This window comes from Idiotropiscis lumnitzeri, chromosome 11 (assembly GCF_059441095.1).
Source record: "Idiotropiscis lumnitzeri isolate Australia: NSW breed Sydney's pygmy pipehorse chromosome 11, RoL_Ilum_1.0, whole genome shotgun sequence".
NCBI classification, from domain to species: Eukaryota; Metazoa; Chordata; class Actinopteri; order Syngnathiformes; family Syngnathidae; genus Idiotropiscis; species Idiotropiscis lumnitzeri.
Window position 1 is genome coordinate 7653350 of NC_142401.1, and position 27999 is coordinate 7681348.

Genomic DNA, 27999 nt, shown 5'->3' on the forward strand with positions numbered 1-27999 from the left:
AAAGTACATTTTCGTTCAATAATCCTAATTCAAGAATTTATTGTGCAAAAATAAATGCTGTATTTGAACATTCTTACGTCACCATGGTCCCTCTACCAGGTGTAGTTAATTATTGAAAACTATTTACAAGACACTAGTAGCATACGAAATACACTCATGGTGTCACAGTTTCTTTTGTTCTTGCTTACTCTTGTGATAAACCCATTGAATACGTTTGGGGAACGAAAAGAGGTCTTTCTTTGGTCGAGTTATTATTTAACAATCTGCTGAGTATTCAACAATGAGAACTTATGTTGGAGTTGAGAATTCGAGCGCGTCCTCGTCGCTTTCGAGGGGGCGCGCGCGTAGGTTTCGAAGAACGAGCGGGCTCGTGACGTCACGACGACACGCTGGTGTCAGGCGCGAGTTGAGTCAACATTCGAGTCACGGAGGGAGCACAACACGGCGGACACATTAAGCACTTAGCAGCCGTGATGGCTTCTGCGAGTGTGGTGGGCCAACACCCGGCCCAGCACAGGCTGGACTCGGAACCGCTGCTCCGGGTCTTCAAACCGGCGGCCGGCAGGAAAAAAATCACCCTTCCGAGGAAGTCTTCTTGGGAGAAAATGATGTTGAGAAGATGCGGCTCGGTCACGGCTCAGAATCAAGCCGGTACGTGTCATTTGCCTGCAGGACCAGCGGGCGACACGGCGGTCGCCGGTGGGTCCCGAGGAGCCTCGTCTGCCCCCGCTTCGCCACGTAGCCCGGACAGGACCAGGCAGCAGGGCGTCGTGCGCTTCGACTGGCTCTCCCCGACCGGGAGAGACGCTCTGGACCGCAACGCAGAGGCTGGGTTCCGGTGTGCTCCCGTCGATGTCACGAACAGCACGCCGCATGCTGCGCGGCACCGGCATGTTCTACACAACGGACGTGAGCATACCACTAAAGACGTCGGACACCAAAGCTTATTTAGCTCGGTGCCCTCCCGGGACGACAGCGGGGGTCTTCCTCTGGAGCGTCTCACGCAGGGCAGGACCGGAGTGGTGAGGTTGGCCCGCACCGAGCCTCCCCGCAGAGAGGCCTGGGCCATCTTCCCGTCAGGATCGGACCTCCGGCTGACGGCTGACAAGGGTTCGGGACACCGGTTCGAAGCCAAGGCCGTTACGCAGGACTGGTGTGACGCTTGCAGTCGTCAGATCACCGCACAGGCTCTCGAGTGTCTAAGTGAGTACTATGGTCTCTGGGTGTGTGTCACCAGTACTTCTAGTTGCATGTGGTTGTCTACTAGTGCACAGTTTTGCCTCACTACTACAACATACTTGTGAGGACAAACAGCGTACTTACGAGTAGTGAGGACCAAGTGGATACAAGGACAATGTATTCTCTGACAGTTTACCATGGTAAGCCAAAAGTGGCACTAGTAGTGGAAAAAACAACTAACACTATAATGTACAGTCATCGTTCTACTAGTGCACTGAATTGTCTTATTAATGAGGACAAATTGTGTCCTAGTGCATAGCATAGACCTCTGGATACATATCAAGGGGTTCAAATGTAAAAAAGTCTCACACTATTAGCATGCCCATATTTGTTCTACTAGTGCACCAATTTGGCTTTCAAATGAAGACAAAAAACGTGCAGTAGTACCCAGACCTTAAGCACAGGTCATCAAGGGTGTTGAAAAATTAGCCAGAAAATTATTCACAAAATGCTTAAAAAGAGAAAATATGTGTTATGTTTTCAAAAATCGGGGCACATGTGTTTTTTTTTTCCTTTGTTTTTGTTTTTGACCAATCTGTAGTGCTCTTTGACAATGTGCCATTTTGTGGGACTCCTGAAAAGTGATGATTTTGGAGGTGCACGGATTCGGCCCGACGCCAGCGATATACTAGTAGGCATTTTAAAGTCCTTAAATGTTGCACCACTTATCCATGTTCAATGTGTCTACTATATTCAAGTGCAGTTGCAGCCTCCGATCTCAGGAAGAGAGTACAAGTAGTCAGTTGTTGTTTTGCTAGTTGACATTTTACTCAGCGGATGCTGCCAACATTTACCCATGGAAAGCTCATTATCTTGTCCTTCCAGCTTTGCCTCCTTGTTCTCGCTCCGGGATTTATTGCTGTTGTTGAAAGAGAAAGAGAGGGAAAATGGGGGTTTTGTTTTGTCATCTTGAGTGATGTGTTGCCTTTTTGCATTCCAGAAACAACCGATTTTTAAATGGAGACTATTTATTTGCAGTCTGCTGAGCATGTTGGAAAGGTTCTGCTGGGGTCACATGGTTACTGCTGACATCACAAACACCTGCATTGGATCGGTCAGGCTAATTGGGTCACAGTGGCTCTAAGTCTTTGGACGGACTTCTTTGGTGGGAATGTACGCAAGCAGTGTGTTATAATTATATAATAACAATAATAGATTTAACAACTCATGTTTCTGGCTGGCTGCGTTTGGTAAAGATTTTTCTTTTGATTTCCAGGGGACAGTTGTAGATAAAGGATGTGATGACAAAAAGTAGTGCAAGATGTGAGTCAAAAGTGCTGCAATGTAGAAGCCTAGCGAGAGGGTCCGCAGCACTGCGGGTCTGTCTGATTTAATGTTCCATCAGCGAGTGGCTGCCCAGTCAAGCGAGTGCAGAGATTACTGTCGGTCTTGAGTTTCGTCGGAACACACACTTAAAAAAAAAAAAAAATTCTCTTTAGTTTTTTTTTTTTTTTAATCCTTAACTGCTGACCCTAAGAATAAACGGTCCACTCAGCACCATTTTTTTTTTCACAAAACATCAAAGGCGGATGTGCAGCCATACGGGGTAACATAAATGTCGGCATTTATTGACCAAAAATAGAAACTGCCCATGCGTGCACACATGATCTACTTTCAACTACACCCATTAAATGACAGGGATCGAGTCGGCAGTTCTTGCAACCGAATCATTTTTCAAGTCTTTGTTTTTGTCGTCTCCTTCACTCGGTCTACGTGTATTCCTTTCGCACACTTCATCGTCCCTGTGATGCTGCATGTTTGTTTTCTCATTGTTCTCTGGCACTTCACGAAGAATCGATGGCCTTTCTGAAGTCAGAACCTTGTTTTGAACATGAGGTTCTGCTGTATCTGAAAAGGCAGGGAGGGAACGGGGGGGGGATTGGCAGCCACTTTAATCCCTGCGATGTGTCTCCTGCCTGGGATTATGTCTGATGGATGGAGAGACGGAGATTACAGGCATGGCAGACGAGTCAGATGTCACGTTTGGATTTAATTAAGACTTTGGGTCGTTTGTGGCACCATTTAGCACCTGTAAATCTTAATTAGGTATTCCTACAGTGACCGTACGACCACCGTAAACATTTTCCCAGAATGTTTGTTTATAAATCAAATTCCTCCCGTCGGCCACTCAATTATCCATTCTGTTCATAAACAAAAAAGTAACCCACTTGTAATAGATGGCCATGATTGTGTTCATTTGTATCCTCCTGACTCTCCCATGAACCTTTTAGTTGTTACGCTGGCCCACAAGGTGAATGCCCTGGTAAGCAAATCCCCTTGAACTGATTGTTAAAACGCACAATGACCTGCAGCGTGCAAATGTTGACACTCGTTCACCAGCCCTCATATTGTGGTATGGATGGAGGGTCAAACAATGTGTGGAATTCTTGCCTGACTACTTCTGTCACGTAAACCACCCCTTCAGGGTACCGGCAGAGATAAAATGGCTGGCTGAGACATTGTGGAAGCGCTAACCTCAATTTTTGAAGCAAAACACTCACAAAGAATAGAAATAGAAATGAACTGCCGCCATGATATGCTTTTTTTTTTTTTTTAAACTACAGAGGAAAAGTTATAGTTAACATCCTTAATCACAAAAGTGTACAAAAATATTAACTACACTGATAAAACTGTTCTGTCTTTTTAAACCAGCCATGGGCAAACTATGGCCCGGGGGCCACACACAGCCCGTTAAACATTTTAATCCGGCCCGCCAAACTTGGAAAAAAATTAAATGAACAAACCTTGTCAATGTTTTATTTTCTAAATACTCTGGTGACTGATATTTTGTTGTCTTTTGTTCATTTTCATTTAAAATTAAATGTTTTTTTTTTTTTTCTCAGATGATGTGAGGTTACCAAAACACTCCATCCATCTGCACCTGGTCCGGCCCTTCGGTCAAATTTGAGAACCCATTGTGGCTCGCCAATCAAAAATTTTGCCCACCCCTGTTTTAAACCATTGCCATTTGATAGTACCTGTAGCAAAAAAGTCTAAGAAAATATGTGAACAATTGCTATGGAGACCGGAAATTATACTTATTGAATTGTGTAACATTTCTGACAGTGTGCTCTTCACACGACAACGGAACTTATACTGAGGTACTTAGTAGTAATCTTCATTTTTCAACCCATCTCTTCTTTGGACTTTCCTGGTTCACACAGTGCAGGCCGTGTTTCGGTCGAGCCTCTCATCTGTTCCACATTGGTTCCCCACAATGCGCCATTCACAGTGGAAGAAACCTCCAAAAGAAGTTTGTGTTCGATGGCCCACAAACGTCTTGTCCAAATGCAACTCTGCCAGTCATGTGATGAATGTCCTTTTTGAAAAACATTCTGCCTGAGCTGACAAGTCCACATTTGGGAAGAAACCACTGAAAATAGAAGAAACACCATCGTCCTTCAACTGACTCCATTTAACATGTTTATGGTTCATGTGTTCACTGTCAGCTCGCCCCCTCCCCCCCGGGCCTACGCCCACCCCCCTCTTCCAATAGACAGTACATGGGAAGAGTTTGCATCATGCAGGGGAGTTTTGATTAACGATTGTAATGTCAAGTTGAGGTCAGGCGATGAGAGATATGTTATAATCAGAAAGACCTTGTTGCCACCATGCACTGCCCGCGGCGAAGACGTTCAGGCGTTCTATATTTAGATTGCCCTTGGTGGTTGTATAGTGGGACGGCAGAAGGACAAAGCAAAGGCACTCCTTAGAAAATTCTACCTTTAAGGCTTTGTGATGATAATAAACAGGTGAAAATAACAGATGGTGGATATTTTAACGCTGTCATTCCCAACCACTCTGCCGTATTTGTGTGATGTGAGAAATGATCCAATTTACTTTACTGCGTAAGTAAATTTGTGAGACTTTCAGTATATATTTCGTGACATTTTTCTTTGCTATGTGTGCCGTGAGATTTTTCTAGTGGAACGTACTGGTATGTGCCTTGACCCAAGAAAGGTTGAAAACTTCTGCTCTAAACCTTACTCTAAATCAGGGGTGTGCAAATATTTTGATTGGTGGGCCACAATGGGTTCTAAAATTTGACAGAGGGGCCGGACCCGGAGCAGATGGGATGGAATGTTTTGGTAACCTCACCTCATCGGAGAGAAAAAAAAACCATTTAATTTTAAATGAAAGTGAACAAAAGCATGACAACAATATATATGTCTTTTAAAAACCACAGTACATTAACAAGGTTTATTCATTTAATTTGTTTTCAAGTTCGATGGGCCGAATTAAAACATTTAATGGACCACATGTGGCCCCCGGGCCGTAGTTTGCCCACGCCTGCTCTAAATGTACAGGCAACATTTTAAGTATCCTACTCTCTGTCATTTTCCCCTCAAAATGTTGGTCACATGGTCTGAGATTTTATTGCACAGAAAGATTGATTTATGTTGCAGATATTCAGCAAGGTGAATTAATGGTTGGCACATCTGCCTGAAAGTTCTGAAGTTCAGGGGTGGTTTTCATGTCCTTCCCGCGCTTGAACTTGCCCATAGATGTCAATGAGAGTGTGAATGGTTATCTGTCTATATTTTTCTTCTCCACCTCTCACTCATCGTCAGCCGGCATAGAATGGAGCGCACCTGTGCTGCTAAGGATGAATTCATAATAGATGGTCGTATAGAAAAAGGGTGGATATGTGCAGCTCGTTTGTTAATTGCCAGAAAGACTCTAAAAAGCAGCGAGAGAAAGTCTTGATGAATCATGGCAATTCTTGTAAAAATGAGCATGAAGAAAGAAGGAGAAAAGAGAGATGGTCTGTACCGAGCAATGACGCTGATATCGCATGTGGGGGTCTCTGTCTCTTTAAGTCAGCTGCACAGCACTGCAGAGTGTGGGTGCTGCAGTACAGACCGGCAGAGGGCTAAGAGAAGCGTTGTGCTCACAGGAATCGGACCATGGAAGGAAAAGTAGCACCTCAGGGCTCGGAGGCCCGAGGAAAGTGAGAGGCAAGAGAGCATTCGAGGGGTGAGGAGTACCGGCGGAGGGGTGGCAGAGCGAGCGCAGAAGGGGATCTTTATTCGAAGCGTGGCACCGGTGGCAGAGTGGCTGCGCTGGGATGGCAGAGGGGGGCCATGGGCGGGCTGGCGTTGGGGCAGCCCTCTGGTGGACAAGGGCAGGCGGGGGCAGCAGAGAAGGGCCAGCGAGGGTTACGGGACGATGCCCTCCAGATGGTGCCACCATGCTCCGTCCATGGCACAGGTAGCACCTGGGCAAGACGGAGCGGCGCGGGAGACGGCGGTGGAGGGCAGGTCCAGGAATGTAGAAGGTGTCACGGTGGGCAGAACGTTCTTTGGTCAGGCGTCTCTTCGTCTGGACGAGGTGCGGGGGGACTCGGAGAGGGAAGTCAGCAACGCCTGCTTCGGGCAGGTGTCGCGCCGCCTCGGGCGACTTTTGAAGAGGCTGCCCAAGTCCCGATCGTGGAGTGACGGCTTGAGGATCCTTCGGAGATCAGCCTCTAATGGCTCGCTGCTTCCCAACTCAGGTATGACGACAAGATTGTCGCTCGGGCAGAACCAGACAAAAACTGAGAGTTCAACCTGTGCATGGGCGATGGTCCGCGTTGTAGTGTTGAAAAGACAGATCGGTATTTTGTCACCCAAAGGGGAGAACTGATGAGTGGACACTTTTCGTCTGTGTGGCTGTGGGCCAAAATATTTGCTGTGCGTGTATAGATCAATCTGTGGACTGTGGACATTGCAACCGCTCTGTCTCTATCTGCTCACTTTTTGCGCACCATCATGTGTGCACAGCAATGCACAAAGGGTACACACGTGCCGACATCAGCAGAATTGTCCAGTAAACAGATTACTACTCACAGATTTGCAATCAACACACGAATGCTAAATATATCCGGAAAATCCAATTAAATATTGTATTTCATATCTATAGCAGGATGCTTGTGTGGCATTGATTGGTTTCCAAATCCCGCTCAACTAATAATGTAGCATAGAACAGCAGATTGATGAATGCTTGAAGTAACTCAAGCACAAAGTGGGACCAGCATTTAAAAAAAAAAAAAAAAAAAAAATGCTGGCCGCTGCAGTTTTATTGATTGGCTTCCACTGCAGGAGACTAACAGCTCAAGTTAACAAAACAAAATGTTTTTGAGGATCCCCCCCCCCCCCCTCCCCTCCCACGCCCTACTGTGCAAAGCAAACGGGCCTCACCGAAGTGATGTCACGCTGCATCCACAAAAGGCTTCAGAAAGAGGATCAATATCACAAGCTACCGCAGGAAGATAATGGATATTTTTAGATGGCGCTCCCAGTAAGGAAACCCAGTTAATCCTCGCTCCCTCCTTCTTTGCTATCCTCTAATTATCTTCTGTCACACACAATCTTGCTTGGTCCTACTTGAGGGAAATTCTCTAAAATGCTACGATTGAAGTTTCAGTGGTCAGGCATCATGACTTGGCAGAATTATCTGCTGGGTTGCCACGGCGATGGCTCAGTTACCATCATTTGAACTGCGTTTAATAAACAAATTAGAATTTTTTTTTCAAAAGTACCGCTAGGTTGATGCCACTAAAATAAAATGCTGTTTTAGGCAAAGTGGCTTGCTTTGAAGCTAACGTGACATAGTTGCCAAACCGTGTAATTATAAGGATGGTGTCGCCGCACGATGCACTGGCCTACATGAATTTCCCCGTGGACTTCCCATCTGTAACACAGATAACTGGTTGAAAAGATTGTGTCGACCCCTTGGGGAGCTGAGACGAGTCGAATCTGTTTTTATCTCCGCCATTTGCCAGTGGGTCTGAGTTTGAGCTTTGCTTTAATGTGTAGGGATAAGCTAATTTAGCATTAGCTTGATACGCTAACCTTTAAACCTTAACCTGATGCTATCCTTTGGCATACCTTAGTTTTATTTTGCCAAAAGTTGTAAAGCGTACCGAAATAACTCCAAATATATGGGCCACACTACTGTTGGGCAACAAATCGCAATAGTGCTAGATTGCGATCTGTACTCCGGATGAGCTGAACTGACTGGTAAAAACTGTACTTTTGCGTCCTACCGTTAGCATGAAAGCGCAAATATTTCCAGCGTTGTTTTTCAAGGCCATTTAAATCAGCAACTTGAATGGTTGAGATTCAAAATTTGACTTTTTTTTTTTAATCATTTTAACTGTCCCCTCTAGTTTTCTTACTTTTAGGAGCCATTTATTGTTTGTCCCTGACAACAGAGGACAAAAAGTATTGTTTAGGCAACATGTAGAGCAGGTGTGGGCAAACTACGGCCCCGCAGGTGTGGGCAAACTACGGCCCCGGGGCCCACATATGGCCCATTAAACCTTTTAATCCAGACCGCCGAGCTTGAAAAAAATGAAATGAATAAATCTTGTTAATGTTTTATTTTCTAAATCCTGTGGTGTGTCAAAGACATATATTTTGTTCTCATGCTTTTGTTCACTTTCATTTCAAATTAAATGTATTTTTTTTCTCGGGTTACAAAACACACTGGTCCGGCCGGCTCCTCTGTCAAATTTTAGAACCCCTTTTGGCCCGCCAATCAAAAAGTTTGTTCACCCCTGCTTTTAGAGGATTAAAACAGAAGTGTGAAAGTAGGTCTGGAATAGGAAAAAACAGTGGGATCGTTTCAAGTGTTCAGTGTGGGTGAGTGCCTCGCAACTAAAACAACAGTGCTGTCATGTTTGTGTTACATGAATAATGTACGTATGTTGTAACTTTGTGTAAATGTACTTTACCGCAGTAGTTACATAGGCGGGGTTTTACACCCTCAAAAGTTGGGCGGGAAAGTGGATCACGTGTTTTTAAGTGACATTTTTTCATAAACTACATTATTACACTCATTGTTGGTGAACTAAATAATTCGTGACCCATTCATGAGCTGCATTGTCTCAATTTAACAACAAACCAAATACGCTGCAGTCTCCATGAGCTTACTCAGCACCGGAGCTTCTCATTATTGCACCGTCTGAATTTACACCGTGAAACTAAGCACAAACGTAATAGTGTGATGGCTGCCTCCGTGAAAAGCACCACTTTGAGCCTTCAGCTGCACCCGGTTTGCAGCTCAGCCAGAAAAAAAAATCCTTCCCCAAACAAACACAATTAAATTCTCCTCTTGTTTGTTCGGTGAAGCCTGCATCTGGTGCCAGACATATGGCGGCGTTGACTCGGAGGAAGATGATACCGTCTCGGAAGTCAAATATATAATGTTGCGGCCACCCCACGCTTAGTCGCTAAGTGCATCGGTTTAATTCCTTGCGATATCGCGACGAATGGGTTGCATTAGCTGCGCCTAGAATATGGATAGCTCTTCTAAATGAGCTATGATAGGATGATGGGATCAGACTGGCTAAAAGATGCTCTTAATTCCCACATAAGACCCCTTTTGGGGTCATTAGAGACCGTGTTAATAGCATCGCTCCTGATTTAGATTTGCCTAACCTCGGATTTGCTCCTCCCTCCTCACCGAGATATGGTGAAACAACAATGCGATTGATATCTGGTGCCATACAGACATCCTCCGTGACCCCGAGAACCAGGCTAATCTCCATCTTTCCCCTCCTGTCTCTGTCCCACACCTACTGTCTGTACTGTTTAAACACACACACACACACACACACACACGCACACACGCCAACTCAACTCAACCAACTCTTTCCGTCCCTGCTTCTTAAACACGCTATCTCATATTACGGAAGGTTTGGCCGATGGGAAAACATTCCGACTGCTCAGGCTTCCAAAGAACTATAAGAGCGGAGAGTTTGCGAAACCAGAGCTGTGCATGTCTTGAAAGGTTTCACTTAGCAGGCCTCCGTAGAGACAAGTTGAGTTCAGTTGACACACATACGAAGTGTATTATAAACTCAAGTGCAGGACTGGATGGTCACACAGGTACCACGTTCAATAATACCCTGCAAAAGTTAGCCTTGTTTTACGGATATTTCTACAGCATAGACAAAGTAAAGCAGCAAATAGTAGGATGAGATTATGTTTTTGTTTTTTTGTACAAAGACGATGCAGGACACACAGGAACAATGGATTCATTCCATTTTGGCACAAGACTGGATTTCTACCGGTGTTCCTCATGGTTGTGTTCTAGGGCCTCATTTGGTCGTAATCTACTTTCTTTGCTTCATCAATATTCTTCGTAAATTCAAAACCAGTGAATCAAATTCTTTTGCACTTCTTGAGACAGTGGTACAAATGGCATCCTCTGGCTTTCGTCCTCAATAATATTGTTTTTCAGGTCTCGCAAACATAATGTCTGTGTACTTCCATTTTGAGGACAGCAGTCCCCTTAATCCTTTCCCTCGCACCACCCACAATCCCCGTTCCCTCCTTTGTCACATCCAGAGTCGATTATGGAAATTGTTTGCCTCATGCGCTCCGGTGCAAAGCATTTCATTTTTTTTAAATTATTTTAGTTTATTTTCTTTTTCTGAATCTTGCATGAGAGTGAGCAATTCTCCCATGAGTCATAATCACTTTCTGTCACTTCATCATTAAAGTTGTTTCAAGATTTTTTTTTTAAAATGCCACCAACAATAACATTTTTCTGGAAACAAAATAAATTACGGATATGAAATGTGATTTTTTTTTTTTTTTTTGCGGTTTAGAGATTTGAATCAATATTAAGTTGTGCAGAAAAGTGTTCAGGAAGACGAGTTTGAGGTATGCATGGGGCATTATGTAACATGGAAGTCATATTGTGTTAATGTATGGTGCATTGATTTTATTATTTCGCTTCTTTGATATGGCTGAGTAAAGTACATAACGACATCAAATTGTTACTGTGGTTGTTAGTGCAGCTGTTTCGGTGAAATCATTCGATTGCGCAACGGTCTTATTTTACTATGTTGTTTTTCTCCCATTTTACACTTACCATCTACAACACACACTTCTCTCTGTCTGGAGGCAGTGTCAGTTTAGAAGTAGTCGGACTGGAATGATGGGATGAGGATGATGGGATCAGCCGAGGTTAGTAGTTAGTATAATATCGCAACACATAACATTACACAAAGTTGTCATGACCCATCCATACTGGATATCCCTCATAATTAATTTGTTGTAACAACAACAACAAAAAACTAAGACCAACATGTTGATGATTAAAAACAGAGCAAATAAAAAGTGACAGTTATTGGAATTCCTAAACAGTCTTCTAAGTCAGCCTGTTTTAGCTTGACAACCTTGAAACTGCCGCTCGAAAATCTGTAAAATTGCAGGAAAACTCCACCAAAATAAAATCCACCCTGAAACAGTGACATCATGAAAAGATGATTGCAAAAACAAAAAGAAGTGCACTTGAAAGTGAAACTTGACTCCGGTGTCGTTGAGCAGAACTGGTCTTTTCTCGTCTTAATGTCAGGTTTCTTTGTTTGCGTAACAACAGAACTTTCCCCCATAATCCCCTCCGAGTTCTCACACGATTCAAAAGCAACAAACACATTGTCAGACATGTCAACTGGGAACAAACAATTGTCAACATGCCTCACTGACCTTTACAGACATGTGGGTCCATTAACGCTCACAAAGGCTGAACTACACCCTACGCGTACACACACACAACAAAAAAGGATCAACTTAAAAGTGTGTACCTTTTATCTTGTCATAGTACGAGTTTGATAAAGATGTTTTGGATTGCAATTTCAGAGCGGTTAACCCTCAAATGTATCTGCACGACTCCCGTGGCTTTATCTTAGCGGCGTGGGAATAATGTGATTGTTTGGTGAACCGTGACATGCTGGTAGACGCATTATCGTCCCGCTGTGGGCATGTCACAAAGGAAAATGCTTCTGGTGTTTTCCTCAAACAGTAAGACAGTTAAAGGCTCCTCCCAAGGTTGTGGTTTAAGCTAGCCAACACTAACCTTCACGTTTGGGAGTGAAAGCTACCGCACCAATTTCTGAGTCTGTTTTCGGTTGTTGTTTGCCACAGGGGGGCAGCAAGGAATGTTGTAAATAGGGGAAGTGGGGGGGGTGGGGGGTCCTTGGTTTACAGCTAACTTCTGTGGTTACTATTTTTCATGTGATTGTTTTAAATTTTGGCAGCACGCCGGTTAGCACGTCTGCCTGGTTTGAATCTCAATGTTGTTTTTCTCCAGGTACTCAGACTTCTTCCAAAAACTTGCATTTGAGATGAATTGAAAACTCTAAATAAGTGGTTTTGAAATTTTTTACACCAAGGACCACCTAAGAAAATCCTGAGCACTCCAAGTAGTACCGAGGCCATTAAAAGTCTGCTTCAAAAACGATGATGAGAGATTTTATTCTTTAATCCATTGTCACTTTGTACACACTTTAAACACTGCACTTAACAATAATATTTTTATTTTTTTTTAAATAAAGATTAATTCAATTTACTTCAGCTATCCATCCATTCATTATCCGAAACGCTATCCTCACGAGGGTAGCAGACTTGCTCGAGTCTATCCCAGCTGTCTTCGGTCAGTATAAGTTAAAGAAAATATTATATAAATGTAATAAATGTATAAAAAAAAAAATTGTTCAAATTAAAAGTTTAATTCAACTGAACTGTACGTAACACATTTTAAATTCACTTAGGTGATTCTTTCACATGCCACTAGAGGGGGCCGGTAATCTCCGCATTTAGTGTGAATGATTGCCAGCTCAGGGTCTACCTCACCTTTCGACCAAAGTCACATGGGATAGACTCCAACTCACCTGTGACCCTGATGAGGAAAAGCAAAAAGCATTATAGAAAATATCTATAATTCTAATTCAACGGTTTTGTGATAGACTACGTCACGGTCTGACTCGCGTACCAATTTGGTTTATATCGCCGTCGTAAGAGCAGAACTCATCATAAACTGAGGACCACCTGCGCAAGAATTCGCGTGTATAGCTAAAAAATGTTTCATTTGAAAAGAAGTTCCAGCCTGATGTGACTTCCAAACGATACCTGTAAATGATCTCATGCTGAATGACAGTGCCTAATGGAAGCAGGAAAGGAGTTCCTCTCTTCCTTTCCCTCTTCGCGTTTCCTTTCTCTGCTGCCTTTCTGCAGTGACCCCCAAACAGAGGTGAACGCAACACAATCGCTTATCCGAGCACTCGCCTTGCCCCGCCGGCACTTCCCTGTTGTCTGTCAGCAAGACGCTGCATCCCTGAGCCGTCACACCCTGTTCTCCATCACATAGCGACTCTTCGCGCACTTGTCATTGTGTACTCTGCGTGAACCCGTCTCTACTTACGCAGTACAACGCAACAACGCCCAAAAGGTTGTACAATTCGGAAAACATTCATTTTCATGAAAATAAAAAATGTAGCCTGCGGTGTCATCTTCCAATCTAAATCACATTTTTACCAAATTGTGACAAGGGGCGTGTTCATTTTCTCGACTGCAGCTGTGGGGAGAAGTCCATTAGGGGCACTTGGAGGCCTTTAATTAACAAATTTGTTGAATAGGTCAAATTACAGATGTTCAATACCCCCTTTTTCCAGACTGATATCATTACAAGTATTCACTCTTTGAACACTCCCCCGATACTGAGAATCGATACTTCTTTTACTTTTATCACAATGACAAGAAAATGAACAAAGACTTTTCTTGATGACGCAGATGATGATTCACCGATGTGTCAAAGTGCCGCAGTATAGTGCCCAGAAGGATTTACTGGATCTCTTTTTTGCCTTAATCATCGGCAGCATTCAAGAGTACCCGATACCTTAAAATAAGGCTGTTGCCCCCATTCTGATACCTGGTTCCGGCACTCACACCCATCCCTGTCATAAAAAAAGGACAATTATGGAGAAATGCCGAGAACATTAACGTGAATGCACAGCTGAGAGACTGCTTCCATGCTTTGGTGCTGCTGTTGTGGTTAGCAACAGAGTTCAAATGCGTTAAATGTCCTTGTGAACCATAGTCTTATCCAAGTTATTATTTTTTTTCTCTTAGCCACCAAATAATTGTTGCAAAACATATTTTGGAGGAATGGCCTCTATTTGACAAAGTATCACCCGACAATGAGCGCAGATAAGCTTGTTGTCATGGTTACAGAGCTGATGCAGCGCTCTCCCTGACTGTGCCAGACCCTTACACTCTTCAATCACAAAAGCTGTGCTCGTAAACATTTTTAAAAGTGACCCCTAACTGCATCTGTTGCCTGCAGTTTATCTCGTGAGTCTCCTGAACTTGGATTTTTTTTTTTTAAAAGATTAGGAATGAGCGTTGCCTCCAAGCTGCAGTCTTATCTTTGTCTGTGTGCTTTTAAAATTCATTTTTTTTGCATTTGCGTGGACTGCGTGACCAAAGGCAAAGACATGAGCTGTGTGGCTCCGAGTTTGTGCAAAGCTTCTGGCCACAACAAATTTATTTTGGGGAAGTTTTAGGAGCAGAATGTAAATCCATTCCTTTTCTTTTTTTTGCCAAGCAGTAAAAGACAGTTAACAGTGCCAGTGCTGCTATTCCGGTACCTTGTGTATGTAAGTGGATTGTCAGTATTCGAGTGTGTGGTTTACATGACATGGTCCATGCATGTCTCAAGACAATGTGGTCAGTTTGGAGCATTAGTTTTATTTATTCAGCTGCATTTGTTCTCTGTTAAAAAAAAAAAAAAAGGGAAAAAATTATATTGCTGTGCTACAAATGTGTGTGCGTGTGTTTATTTTTAATAGTTTTCATCATGCACGCGACTTTAGGTGTGAATTTGAATTTTCGCCACTAGATTGCGCTGTTGTTCTTCTTTAAAGACGCTTTGCGTCTGTGCATGGGTTCTCAAAAATGTTTACAAAATATGCATTTGAATACAGACTTGAACATGTTGACTGTACACAGATAATTACAAACATTTTTTCAACATTTATTTAAAAATAAAAATAAAGTTAAGTGATCTATTTTCTTGCATTTTTTTTCCTTGCTACACCTAACCTGAAATTGCTACTTGTACAGTATATCGCTGTTGATCTGTATTGTGTTTTAGTTTGACTGGTGTGTTGGTTTTTTTTGCATTCATCAGACTGCACCTACACCTGCCATTTGGAGTGTGAGAGACAAATCCAGCTCGACTGCAACCAGAGGGTCCATAAACCTGAAGAAACTCCATTTCCCAGAAACCACTGCGCCACCGCTGAACACAAAGTAAGCGTTGTGATTAGTAAGTGCTGACGTATTGCATGTAGAATGACACAGGTGGCACATAATTGCTCAGTGCTTTCCTCAACATCTCTCACTTTACGTAAGCAACCTCTTCTTTCAAGCGCCTCCAATTGAAAACAAGAAGCACACTTAAACATGAACCAGACCATCATTACTGGCAACAATTGCAAATCAAGGATGATCTGGTGTCGTTATGTAAGTCACTTCCCCTAGGTACTTTTAAGTATTGTGTGCTAAGCATGCAAAGTGCTGCTGGCCTCCCAGCTGCAGTCACCCACACAGTTGTGGTTCAACACGTTCACACACACACACACACACACGCACACCCCCGCTCTTTGGTTCCACACAAACACACAGACCTCCAGCAGAATGTCCACAGATGAGACAAAATTAGAACGTTGGTCGCAAGCCAGGTAGTACTCCACTTTGAGAGAGTGTGAGCAAATCCACTCCTACTATCACGCTGACCCAAAAAATGTTTAAGATAAGGGAGGAAGTGACAAATGAAGGCTATTTTTTTTTTTTTTTTTTGGACGAATGTCACAACAATTATGGAATCCGTCTTTAGTTGTCTAAGCGGAACCACTGCTTAATGATTCAATTTAATGAGCTGAATCTACAGTTCACTGGAACTGCGGTGTAGAAAGAGAGACGGCATTTTATTTCCCCGCAGTCTACTTTACTCTGTCATTTGCTCTACTTTATGGCTCGGACTCAGAGTGCGTGTTGGTTTCAGGCCTCCCTCAATTGTCTGTCGGTCAATAGAAAAGGATTGTCTACGGTCTCATTACTGTAGTGCAATTATTTATGTGTATACACGTGGATGTGAGGGCTTACCCTTTGTTTGTGTTGGTGTGTGTTTGTGTATGGGATATTTGTATTTGATTGATTTTCTGTCGAAGAAATATCAATATGAGAAAGAAATCCCTGGATCTGTTTACATCGCGCAGATAATTTACCTTCAATAATGACCGCAGCCGACATACATGAAGTATGTTGGGCTTAGTGTGACCTATTTGTGTTATGATTCTTAGACAGTGAGGACTCTGATATGACTGATCACCTTCCCTGTGAGGACTCACGTCACCATGGGGACCTATAACATAATTAAATAGAATTTTTAAAAAATGTGAAAAGTTTTCCTCACATTTGTTTTTTGTTCAGTTCTATGGACCTTGAGCTGATCCTTGTTGTGTGTGCACCTTGACCACATGGGGGCAATGTAACACAGACAGAAGGATATACTACATATAACTGGTCAAAAGTCCTCAGTAAACCGAAGTAATTTTTGTGGTAATTCACAGAGGATAAATAATCATTATATTATTTGTGTGCTCCACCATTTGCGTTCAAGTATCTGCTTAAATGGGCTTTAGTGTAGATTGCCACATTTTTAACCCGCTAACCTCCATCCAGTTGAGAAAAACCCCATCTGAAAGAGTCGACTGGTAAATCATCACCTGAGTAGAATTTAACCATGAATTACACACATAGAAAATACATGCGCATAAATTCAATGGCAGGAGTCTTTGGGGAATTGGAGCTTTTCGGCACACAGGCTCATTGGCAGTTAGAAGGCAGGTTAAAGGGTCAGTGTGGGGTTAGAGGTCAGTTTAATCTCCACCCTGAGTAATCATTCACTAGATGGTGATTTCATTTTTAGCACCACACATCAACTCTCCATACATAAACCGTTGGTGACAACATCCAAGCCCTAATATTACATTTTCTTTGCATTATGCTTTATGCCCAACAACCAAAAATTAAAGGGGAGGTCAACCCCCCAAAAAATTACTCATATAATGTTCTACGAGCCTTCACTTGACTAAACATGGCATTCCGATCAACATTGTGTTTGCAGAATATGAGTTAAGCAGCAAAATCCACCCGGTTTTAGGCATCTCTGGGTGGCCATTTTGTCACTTCTGTCGCCTGAAAATGACATCACAGTCGCTCAGGGCTCAGGTAATAACCAATCACGGCTCACCTAATTTCTGAAGCTGAACCGTGATTTGGTCGTGAACTCGGCCCTGAGCAACTGTGATGTCATTTTCAGTCGACAGAAGTGAAAACGGGTGGATTGTCCTGCCTCACTCATATCCGGCAAATGCAAAATTTGTTTCGACTAGTGACCTGCAGAGAATATATTTTTGAAAAAAAAAAAAAAAAAAAGTGTTGACTTCCCCTTTAAGGAGCACAATTCAGACGTGTTTATTCATCTCCAGGGACATCCATTTTGCCATCGACTAAAATAATGACATCACAGTCACGTGACCAAACCCAGAAAAAGGGTGATCTTAAATAGTGCTGCTGGATGGCTGTGGAACAACTCGTAACTCCTTGCAGCTAACATTCAAGCAATATTCCTGAAAGTTGTATAATTGCACTATAATCATCCATCCAATCATTTTCTATCCATTTGCCATTTTTCATGTGAGCTGGAACCACATCCCAGCTACCTTTTTCACGAGAAGCGAGTTCCACCTACAAGCATAACCGCCTTCCTCTGTGGTCTGACTGTCTACGCATCTTCCTGTCCTTGCACTTCAGTTGAGGTTCGCAATATGTAAAACAGTCGCTCACTCGTCAACATTTCCCTCTCTCACGCTCAGTTAGAGGAAGTGATGTTACACTGCAGAGCAAAAGAGAGCGAGCGAAAGCAGGGGGAGGGTGCTTTCTTTCAGACTGATAACCACAGATGGTCGAGCGAGGCTGCACAACAGAGTGAGTGAGGAGAGGGGGGTGCAGAGAAAGAGGAGGCGAGGGAGGCATCACTCTCTTGTCTTGCCTTGCCGAAGAAGAGAACGTAACGCATCATTGCTACACAACGTAGATCTGACGCTCTCCAAACTGGATACACTCTCCCCCCCCCCTCCATATAAACGTCAGCATCACTCAGATGATTCCTGAGAAGACAACGCACGTTGGTGACTGTGAGATTGCAAGTGTAGCAAGTACCTGTCAGGCGGGTGAACTCGACACCCGACTGTAAAGTGACTCCAGGACAACCAGGGGACCAGGTGATCTCTTGCTGTGCGTTTAGCGTATGTGGTGCCAGAGCAACAAACACCCGGGGAGGAAGTGACACTTCTATGCGGCATCCCGGATTTTCTGGTCTCCCCCCTTGCAATCGCCGTCACAGGTGGGATTTCAAACACTCTGACGGATAGTCAGGCGAAAAGCAGAACTTTTGTCGCGCTGTGCCGAACTTCTCCATGACTGTCAACACGGAGCCGACCCCGTCCATGACCAGCAGTAACAGCATGAGTAGCGGATACTGCAGCCTGGACGATGAGAACGAAGACTTCGCTTTCTTCACGGCCAAGACGTCGTTCTTCCGCAAACCCAAGCATTCCGTTCAGGTACGAAAACTTTTGTGGGTCGCCGCGGCGCCAAGCAGATGAGTCGCGGCTGCTTTTTTTTTTTTCTTTTTGTTCAGCTTTCATTTGGGTGAGAAACTTGAGGGGGAGATAAGCAGAAGTTTGAGGAGGAAGTGGTTAGGACACTGTGGCAGCCTCTTGCTGCATGGATGTACGGCAAGTCATACATTATTTAGCAACATTGATCACGTCAGCCTTGTCCATCAAGCCTTGGTGCCTCGTAACGCTGCATCCATCATAGGAGGACACACACAAATCTTAACAGTGGAGCGTGTATGTGGTGTGAAAGCCACAACATGTATAAAGATAAAGATGTCCTTTATTAGTCCCACAATGGGGAAATTTGAAAATTTTTAACTGAGTTAATGATGTACACCTCCTCAGTGCGTGGGAGAGGTTTCCGTAGAAACAAAGCTGATACTCTAGCACTTGAGTGTTCGTGTGTGTGCGTGTGTGCGTGTCGGCCACTGCATAACTGTAGCAAGTCATTTTTTGTCGTTACCATGGCAACTGTTTTTTTTTTTTTTTTTATCAGCCTAGCCACACATAAACATATTTGCTTGTGGCAACATTGTGCATGTAATTGCTCTGGATAGAGCACTGACCTCACCTCAACACCAACTTGAATATTAGATAGGATCCTCCTGACTACATGATGTCGTGACACTTAATTGCATTGTTGTGTGATAAATGAAGTGACAATCTCTGCCAGTGGTCTGGCATTTTCTCAGTGGTGATTCTGTTTTCCTGGTTTTGGCTATAGTTTCGCTCTTTTCAAAGGTACTGAAAACAGGATCATATAACTGCCGATACCGTATGTCTGTACGCGTTCCTAAAAGTGCTCCGATACAATGACAGCGATACATGTTTACCAGTCTGACATACAGTAGTGTTGTGTTACGCCACATAGAGTCTGTTCTTTTGTTAAGACCATTGTTGAAACACTGGAGTGATTTAAGTGTTTTTTGCCATCTAAAATCTCTATGCACACGCAGACATACACACACACACACACAACTCCCCCTTTTAAAGAAATCAATGAATTGATTAATTTTTCCCTTGGTCAGTCAAGGAAATTAAGGGTGCATTCTTTTAATCTCAAAAGACCCTAGTTCAGAGAAGAGCTCTATGATTCATTTCAGTGTGTTTCAGTTTGTACATTATACTTAAAACACAATTTCCCAAATGTGTTTGGGAGATTTTTTTTTTATTATCGGATTAAACACAAGTTGAATAGTTTTTGGCCATAATTCCAAAAGGTACTGCGGTGTAGCGCAAACGCAACACTGCTCATCATCAAAAGAACACCATGCCTACAGTGACGCATTTGTGTTGGCAGCAACATGCTTTGGGGCTGTATTTCTCATATAAAGGACAAATGAAAAGGCCAAAAACAACCAATAGAACAGCTGAATCTCATTTGGGAGTTAATCAGACTTGAGGTCATTTTAAATGGCGGCAGGTATGTCCTTCCCATCTTACACAAGTTTAAACCTGATTGGTTACTTCTGAACACTTCTGTAAGAGGGTGTGCACACTTCTGCAACAACGTCATTGCAATTGTTTATTTTTTCTTACACTTTACACGTCTTTTTCCAAAAAAGAAAATATGGAATTGTGCTAGTTATAAATCACACTAGTAATGGAAAAAAAAGATTTATCCTGATCTACTTTTTTTTGTATATCTCAAATCCTGCATTTACCACATAAAATGGGATTTGGTGACAAATGACAAAACAAAAGATAATTTGCAACTTCTTCAAATGTTGGTTCAGATTATCGACTAAAATGAAAAGAAAAAAAAAACAATTTAACAAAAAACATTAGGATTGCACTTTATTTACTTTTGTGGGCCACATAAAATGATGTGGCGGGCCAGATATGGCCCACGGGCCTTGAGTTTGACACCTGTGCTTTATGGGTTCCTCTGTGTACATTTCCACCAGACGACTGAAAAATAAAACACTGAAGCTCAACCGGTTTACCCCCCCGCACACCCCCACCCCCACACACACACACAGACACGCACGCAGTCTGACCTTCTGTGTCTAATTTGGCCACGGTACAATCCCTAAATAATTGACCAGCTGTGTAGTCAGCATGTGCGGTCAGCATTGCCAATGCGCTTGAGACGTAATGCTGTTCAGGCTTAGCTTGACTGTGCTGCCAGCATCACTGTTGTCAGCTGGTGAGGCATGTTCTATCTCTCATAGCCTGAGGAGGATGCTTGTAAATGACATTATGGCACCCAACCATCGGAGGGTGTGTCTACTCTCTGCTGTACATCAACTCGATGCATGTCCTCTTTTCCATGGGTTTGAATATGAAAAGGCGATGATGCAAACGGATATGAGTGGCATCCTTTGAATCGAAGTACTCAGTGCGCAAGACGGTGATTGTGTTTGTTCCATGCGCACAACCCAATTTTATTTTTGACAGTCGGGATGGAATGATTTATAATGATCAATTGATAGATTTTTTTTAAATAAAAAATGTATGTACATCTTTTTAGCTGCTCTGCCCCAGAATCAAAAATGGTCCGGCCCAGTCATTTTACATCCTCTCATTGGGAGTTGTTTTAGCGGGTAAGCAGCGTACCGGATTTTTATTGTGCACTCGGAGTTAACCGTCCGTTAATGTTAGTGTTTGTGTGTGTGGCTTGACAGTAAAGGGCATTCATTGCTATCAAATGAATTCAGAAGTAAAAAATGGTGGGACAAATATACACGTATGGCACTGTCTTCCACATGGTTGGTTTTTATTTTTCACTTTTCATGACTGTGCAGTCCACTGAAAAGCACATCCCCATAACATATGCAGATATATTGCATTCTTTTGGTTATATTCTTTTTTAAACAGTTCAACCATGGAAAGGTTCTGTGCTCTTTCTATTCTGAATTAATTAAAAAAAAATGCATGAGCATGTGTATGAGATGAGATGTAAATTTTTAGGTGTTCATTTGTGTACTGTGAGCTATCGCGCAGGTGTTGTGGTTAGCACTTCCTCTCTTTGCATTTGAGCTTTTTGGGATGCGTTATTAAAATATACACACAGTCGCACGTACACACGAATACAGAATTTTATTGGGAACCTTTCAAGTGTTGTGTGACCTCTCTTGTCTGGTCTCATCAAAATGAGGGCATCAACACATCCTCATGTCACCCTGAGGTTGTGAGTGTGTGTGTGTGCGTGTATGTGTGTATATGTTATGTAAGAGCTACGGGTCCGGTCATAAATCTCCAGTTCCTCAATCACGCACTATAAAATTGTACTGTATCGAAATTTTCTTTAGTATTCTTATTTTTTTTGTTGCATTCACATTTAAGTGAAAGTTATCAAGTAATTGTAGTAATCAATGAGAAATGAAAGTGGTGAATCTGATGACAATCAAAAAAAAAAAGTTAAATGTAAATAATGTAAAAAGGTGAAAATGTGGTGGGAGGGTCACACAACGTCAAAGCAAGTATTGTTTTGTAATCGCCACCGCTGGTATGCTGAGAGGGCCTGCCTGTGCCTCGGTTGCATTTTGAGGCTCACACAAACGCAGGAATTCCTGCGAGGTTCTTTTCAATGTGCTTGCCTTTGACGTGGGAGGACCTTAAGATACATATCATGCATACTCCTCAGATGCTTTTCTTAGCCCCACCCCCTCCCAATTGTTCTGTTCGTGCTACAATATTATGTAAGCAGCTCACAATAATCCTTCAAAGTAGCATAATATATATTCTTTATTTATTGTCAGGTGCTGCATTTGCAAAACCAAGAACTGGAACCTATAAGCGGGGTGCACCCTGAACTGGTTGCCAGCCAATCGCATGGCACACCATCACCTCACACTCACACATAGGGGCAATTTAGAGGGTCCAATCAACCTGCCATGCATGTTTTTGGAATGTGGAAGGAAACCGGAGTCCCTGCAGGAAACCCACGCAGGCACGGGGAGAATATGCAAAACTCACACAGGAAGACCAGAGCCGAAATCGAACCCACGACCTCTGCACCGTGAGGTCATCGTGCTAACACTAAGCAAAATGAGCTATGTTATGTGCCTCTATACATGTATGAGCTTTGCGTTGTGTTAATACAAAAGACTCTGAGCTGTCTATATACGTAGACATACACATTCACTCATGTGCAAATCATCTCTGTAGAAAAGAAACAAGAGATTCCAGCACACAACCTGAGGACTTCCCTTCTGAAGTAATTCCTGACCTGCATTTTTCTCTCACTCTTTCATGCAGTCTCTCGCTCTCTGCCCCAGATAATGCAAAAGAAAATGGGAAGGGGAAAAAATATATATATATATATCATAAGATAGAGAGGATGCTTCCTAGTGTACTATAAATAACCTAGTCGAACTGTGTTGCTAAGGCTGGCTCAGCAGCTTCTCTTTCATCATTCCTTACCCCTTACTCGCTCTCACCATCCCCTCCCAGCCACCTCCACCTCACCGCCTGCTTCTGCTGTCATTGCTGCTTCCATCGCACTCACCCTCCTCCTCGTCGTCATAATGTGTGAGAAACATGGCACGCCGTCAATAACCGGGTGCAGTGAAGCTGACCGAGTCATTTGCGCACTTCATTTGCAACATTTCCCTTTCCCCTTTTCAGCGGCAAAGCCGTTCACCCAGAAGAGCAGATTTAAATACATAATGTAAAAGTGTCACGCTGCGTCCGGATCAGATGCAAGGAAGCATATTGCTGCGTTTGTTCGGTAAAGATGTAGGACAGGAAATGTGTTAAGACGAAACCACTGAACGCAGCTACAAGATGAGTATGCTCTTAATGTATTTAAAACAGCCAAGCACAGTCAATTTCAATCACTTTGTTTTTGTGTGCGTGGAAAAACCCCCTTTTGCCTGCAATGAGTTCATGAAAGACGCTGGTGACTTTCTGAGGGAGGCACCGCCATCTTGTGGCCAAAATGAACACTGCATGATTGCTTGTCTTTTTTTGTGTGTCTATCAACAGAAGAGCGAAGCAAAGGAGGAAGAGGAGAGGGGTGTAAAAGATCTTCCAGAAGAAGAGGTGCGCACAAGGATAGAAGAATATAACTCCCGGGTGACAGAGAATGGCATGAAACTGGTGAGTTGTTATATTCACCTCTTTTTGAATTTACAAAAAAAAAATGGATACCTCAGAAAATGACACACTTTTGGTAACAACTCAACTCAGTTCACCTCGCAATAAGAAGCATTTTGGCAGATAAGACGAGTGGGAAAATCCTTCAAAAAGAGGATTTAAGATGTTTATTGCCACTTTCACGTCAATATAAATATAAAACCAAGACAATTACACGTTGTGTATTTAATACGGCCACAGAGTGGGGCTTTAGTCTACTAGCTTAATGCTAATGCACCTCGAGTTGAAAAATGTTCAACTCCTGAATAGTGTCGTGATGGCAGAGTAATTTCAGACGATAAATTGCAATACACCAACCAGCAGGATAAGCAGCAATTCTATTTCCTGGTTAGCCAAATATGGACTAGCTTGCATTTCAGCACCATTGTCACTGCGCTTGCTCCACTGTGTAAACCAAGAAAATCAAGTGCCATGTAAAAAGGTCTTTACTCTATCTTTATCAAATTGACCACATTTGGACATACAGTGTTCCCACCTCACAGTACGATTGACTTTTTTCTTCTTCTACTATAATCCATTATATTTTTCACTGTAATTTTTCTTTGCTGTCTTTCTGTGCTGAAGGCCTCAGACGGATCTTACACTGGTTTCATCAAAGTCCATCTGAGGCTCAGTCGACCTGTCACAGTGCCGGATCTGGAGTCGCTAGTCCCGGGAGGGCCCGATGGCCCACTGTCAGAGGGCCGAGACTGTGGGCAGGGTGAGGACAGAACCTCATTCTACCTTCCATGTGACTGCGTGAAACAATTGCACATCAGTTCCACAACAACTACAAGAGAGGTAATCCAGGGCTTGCTGAAGAAGTTCATGGTGTTGGACAACCCTCGCAAGTTTGCCTTGTACAGGCAAACGCATCGTGATGGACAAGGTGAGGAAGGAGTTAACGCTTGAAATTGTCACACAAACACACGATTGAATTCATTCCAAATGTTTAGGTTTTGTGTTTTTGTCAGATTTGTTCCAGAAACTTCCTCTGTGTGAGCGTCCCCTTCTCCTCAGACTGATAGCAGGACCTGACCCGGAGCAGCTCAGTTTTGTCCTCAAGGAAAACGAGACCGGAGAAGTGGAGGTGACAAAAGACATTATTTGTTGACAACAACTGTACTCCTGCCAAGTAACTTTGTTTTGTGGTTTTGCTTTTTCTTTGTGCAACTTTTATATCTTGGTGACAAACTAGACCCTGATAATGCCATGGCATAGGAATGGAGCACCGCTCCACTAATAACAAACAAAATGCATGATTAATTGATCATTTTATTATAAACTATGATCCCAAGACACTTAACTGAAATTTTAAATATCTCAACATCATAACCTTTAAAAATAGATTTCAGATTATTGGAGTTGGGAAAAAATGCACCTGGAGCACATGAATATGTTGCTTTCACAACTCGGAAAAATAATAATTGTCACGCAATAACAAAACCTGTGTTCTTTGTTAGATTGGGGTTTTTTTTAGTCGCCAGTCAGCAGAGAGAAAGCATTCAAGGGTGGCGGACTCTTTCCTATTATCCAGGGCATCTTAGGGTGTTACAGGAGTCTAAAAACTGCAATTTGCTGTGCTTTTCGTTAATAACTTAATGATGTGTGTTTTGTCATCAGTGGCACGCCTTCTCGGTCCCGGAGCTCCAAAACTTCCTGGTCATTCTGGACAAAGAGGAGGCTGAGCGCGTGCGAGCCGTGCAATCGAAATATACAATGTACAGACGCAAACTACAGAAAGCTCTACAGCACCACGACCCCTGACCCCTTCACCTGGTACCATGTGACCTTAAAGCAGGGAGAGATTTAACCCTTTCAACACTGTATGGCCACCCATCACCGCTCCGGAGACCCGTCATCCATTCAGACAGCTTGGAGGCGGAGCTGAGCTCATCCCCGCATGTACACACACACACACACACACGCACACACACACAGCCTTTCTCAGGACATATATACACACCCCCTCACCCCTCTCCCTTTGAGGAGCTCCAGGAGACCTTCGGGGTGTTTGGACTTTTGCAAGAACCCAGCCGGGATTGCAAAGTTGAATTGCATTTAAAGTGACCCTCTCCCCTTCTGCTACTGCTGCTATTGCAAAGTGTTACTTATGCATGAGTCTCTCAGCTCCCCGACATACCCGAACACCCATTTAGAATGATACATCGAACGCATGATTACCTTTGCGGAATCTCTTCAGAATGAAAGGACAATCATACCAAGTATGTTTTCTTTCCTTGAAATGTTGATGTGCAAGAATCAGGTGTTCATTTTGTTGCTTGAATAGAAGGCGGGGTGGACTTGTGAGGGAAGGAGGTGTGAGGAAGGTTCAGGGGCTGTCTTGTTGAACAAAGCTTTTAAAGCAAAGCTTTAAAAAGTCTAGTCAATCCCAGCATTCTGGATTTCTGCCTCAGCAAGTCAGTAACGGTGTGTAATAAGACCCAGCCTCCTTTTAGGTGACGAATGTCTAAGGTCCACCCGCAGTTGAAGCCATTTTGTGACTCAAAAACACGGTTTCTGTGCATTTCTTGATCATGTTTGAACCAAACTCAGAGGAACACATCCAGCGTGGTGATTTTAAAACTTGGGAAGGAATGCTTTTTCAATTTTAAAAGTGGCATGTACCCCGATTGGCCACAACATTAGGCAAAGAGGTCCACTTCAAGAGGTTTGATCGTCATTTTCAGAGAGCTAGTCAGAGTGCTGTTTATTGAACAAATATTTTCTATTATGGTCGTTATAATCAGAGCTGCGTCCAAGAACACATTATTGGCTCACAAGTGGTTATAAAAAAAGATGGCACTGGTTTGTCATTGAACTGAACAACCAGTTTGGTCTGACTCTGCTCACCTAATTTTGGGACTTAAAAAAAAGACAACTTAAGAAAACACTGTTGTCAGCAAAAAAAAAAAAAAAAAATGAACCACCGCAGTAGAGGGTGTGGACACTTTCTGCACTGCACCGTTCGCAGCTAAGGCGGAATGGAGCAACAACAAATTGGCATGTATTTAAACGTATCCTCAAATATCAGGGGTTGCGGTAGACCAAGCGCTAATTTCTCGGAGTGGAAAGGCATCCATGGAAATTGATCTGGCCCGTCAGTTTATCACTTCCATGCAGGTAACTTCCATGTGGATTAAAAAGTAAGAAAGTCAAAATCATCATAAAGGTTATGATGTGCCAATGATGGGTTTGTGATGCATACTATGTGATACCATGAGTAGACACTGGAAAATGATAAGTTTGTTGTTCTGATGAATTTTGGCATCATTGTGCGTGTGTGGCGATAATGTGAAAACTAGTCATTTTTTGTTTTTATACATATATACTGTATATATTATACTAACTTTGTTTCGCACATGCTCGTGGCCACGCATCAAAACGTGCAGTGTGCATGATCGCTATGAAGTTGCATAGAAGATAAATTTGACTTAAATTCTTTTTTTTTTTTTAATCAATTTCATTCAACCAAAGAATTTAATGAATTTTCACTTCATTCTATTCAGTTGTTTTTTAAAATAAATTATAAATGAGGCCACTTGTCCATTAGCAATTTGTTAGCCCAATACCATAGTTGCTTTGAAACATTTTCAGAAAACAAGAAAAAGAACAAATGTAACTAACGAGATGAAAAACTTAGCCTATTGGTATTTTCCTTATTGATGTGACAGTAATGTAAAAATGATTTGGGCAATTTTGCTATTACGCTAACAACAAGCTTCTCAGTGAACATCTTGTGTAATACGACGAGAACTGATCCCGCAGGCAGTGCCTTTCGTTTCCTGTGTCCTCGGTTAACTGTACAATGGATGGACAGTGTGTTGATGTACACGGGTGCCTCGGTGTTTGTATGCGTGCTTTTTTGGGGATGTGTGCAAATATTTGGTTTTCTTTGAGGTGGTGTGACATGCTATTTAATTTCTATACCATGCTGTTCTTCCCCTCATGTCATTCCAACAAACCATGTGTGAGAGTGTGTGACTGTTATTTATGTGAGGCGTTGTGCTTTTTTGGCAACTCATTTTGACTTGAAGTGTGTGATAATTATATCAATAGAGATGTACAGACTATCAGACTGAAATAATAAAGTTATTCCTTTATGGAAATCATCTTGATGTGTTTGTCATTTTCAGCGTGATTTTTTTTAGAGAGCA

At 42.8% G+C, this 27999-nt stretch overlaps 1 protein-coding gene across 2 annotated transcripts; it reads left to right on the forward strand.

Moving 5' to 3' along the window:
* The first annotated feature begins 378 nt into the window (after positions 1-378).
* rassf5 (Ras association domain family member 5) lies at positions 379-27954 on the forward strand. Of its 2 annotated transcripts, XM_088309613.1 has the most exons (6): positions 379-1203; positions 15202-15323; positions 23693-23806; positions 24428-24731; positions 24817-24932; positions 25466-27954. In XM_088309613.1, the coding sequence occupies exons 1-6, from the start codon at positions 474-476 to the stop codon at positions 25607-25609; spliced, it is 1530 nt and encodes a 509-aa protein (XP_088165739.1). In that variant the 5' UTR covers positions 379-473; the 3' UTR covers positions 25610-27954. The 2 variants fall into 2 exon arrangements, with proteins under 2 accessions (XP_088165739.1, XP_088165740.1); XM_088309614.1 differs by lacking the exons at positions 379-1203; positions 15202-15323 and adding an exon at positions 18042-18703.
* Positions 27955-27999: the final 45 nt, after the last annotated feature.

Excerpts from the sequence above, each read along its gene's own strand:
- rassf5 (XM_088309613.1), top strand. The coding sequence starts at position 474 with ATGGCTTCTGCGAGTGTGGTGGGCCAACACCCGGCCCAGCACAGGCTG. Across the intron at positions 1,204-15,201 it reads ACAGGCTCTCGAGTGTCTAA|ACTGCACCTACACCTGCCAT; the intron begins GTGAGTACTATG and ends TGCATTCATCAG. Across the intron at positions 24,732-24,816 it reads AACGCATCGTGATGGACAAG|ATTTGTTCCAGAAACTTCCT; the intron begins GTGAGGAAGGAG and ends TGTTTTTGTCAG.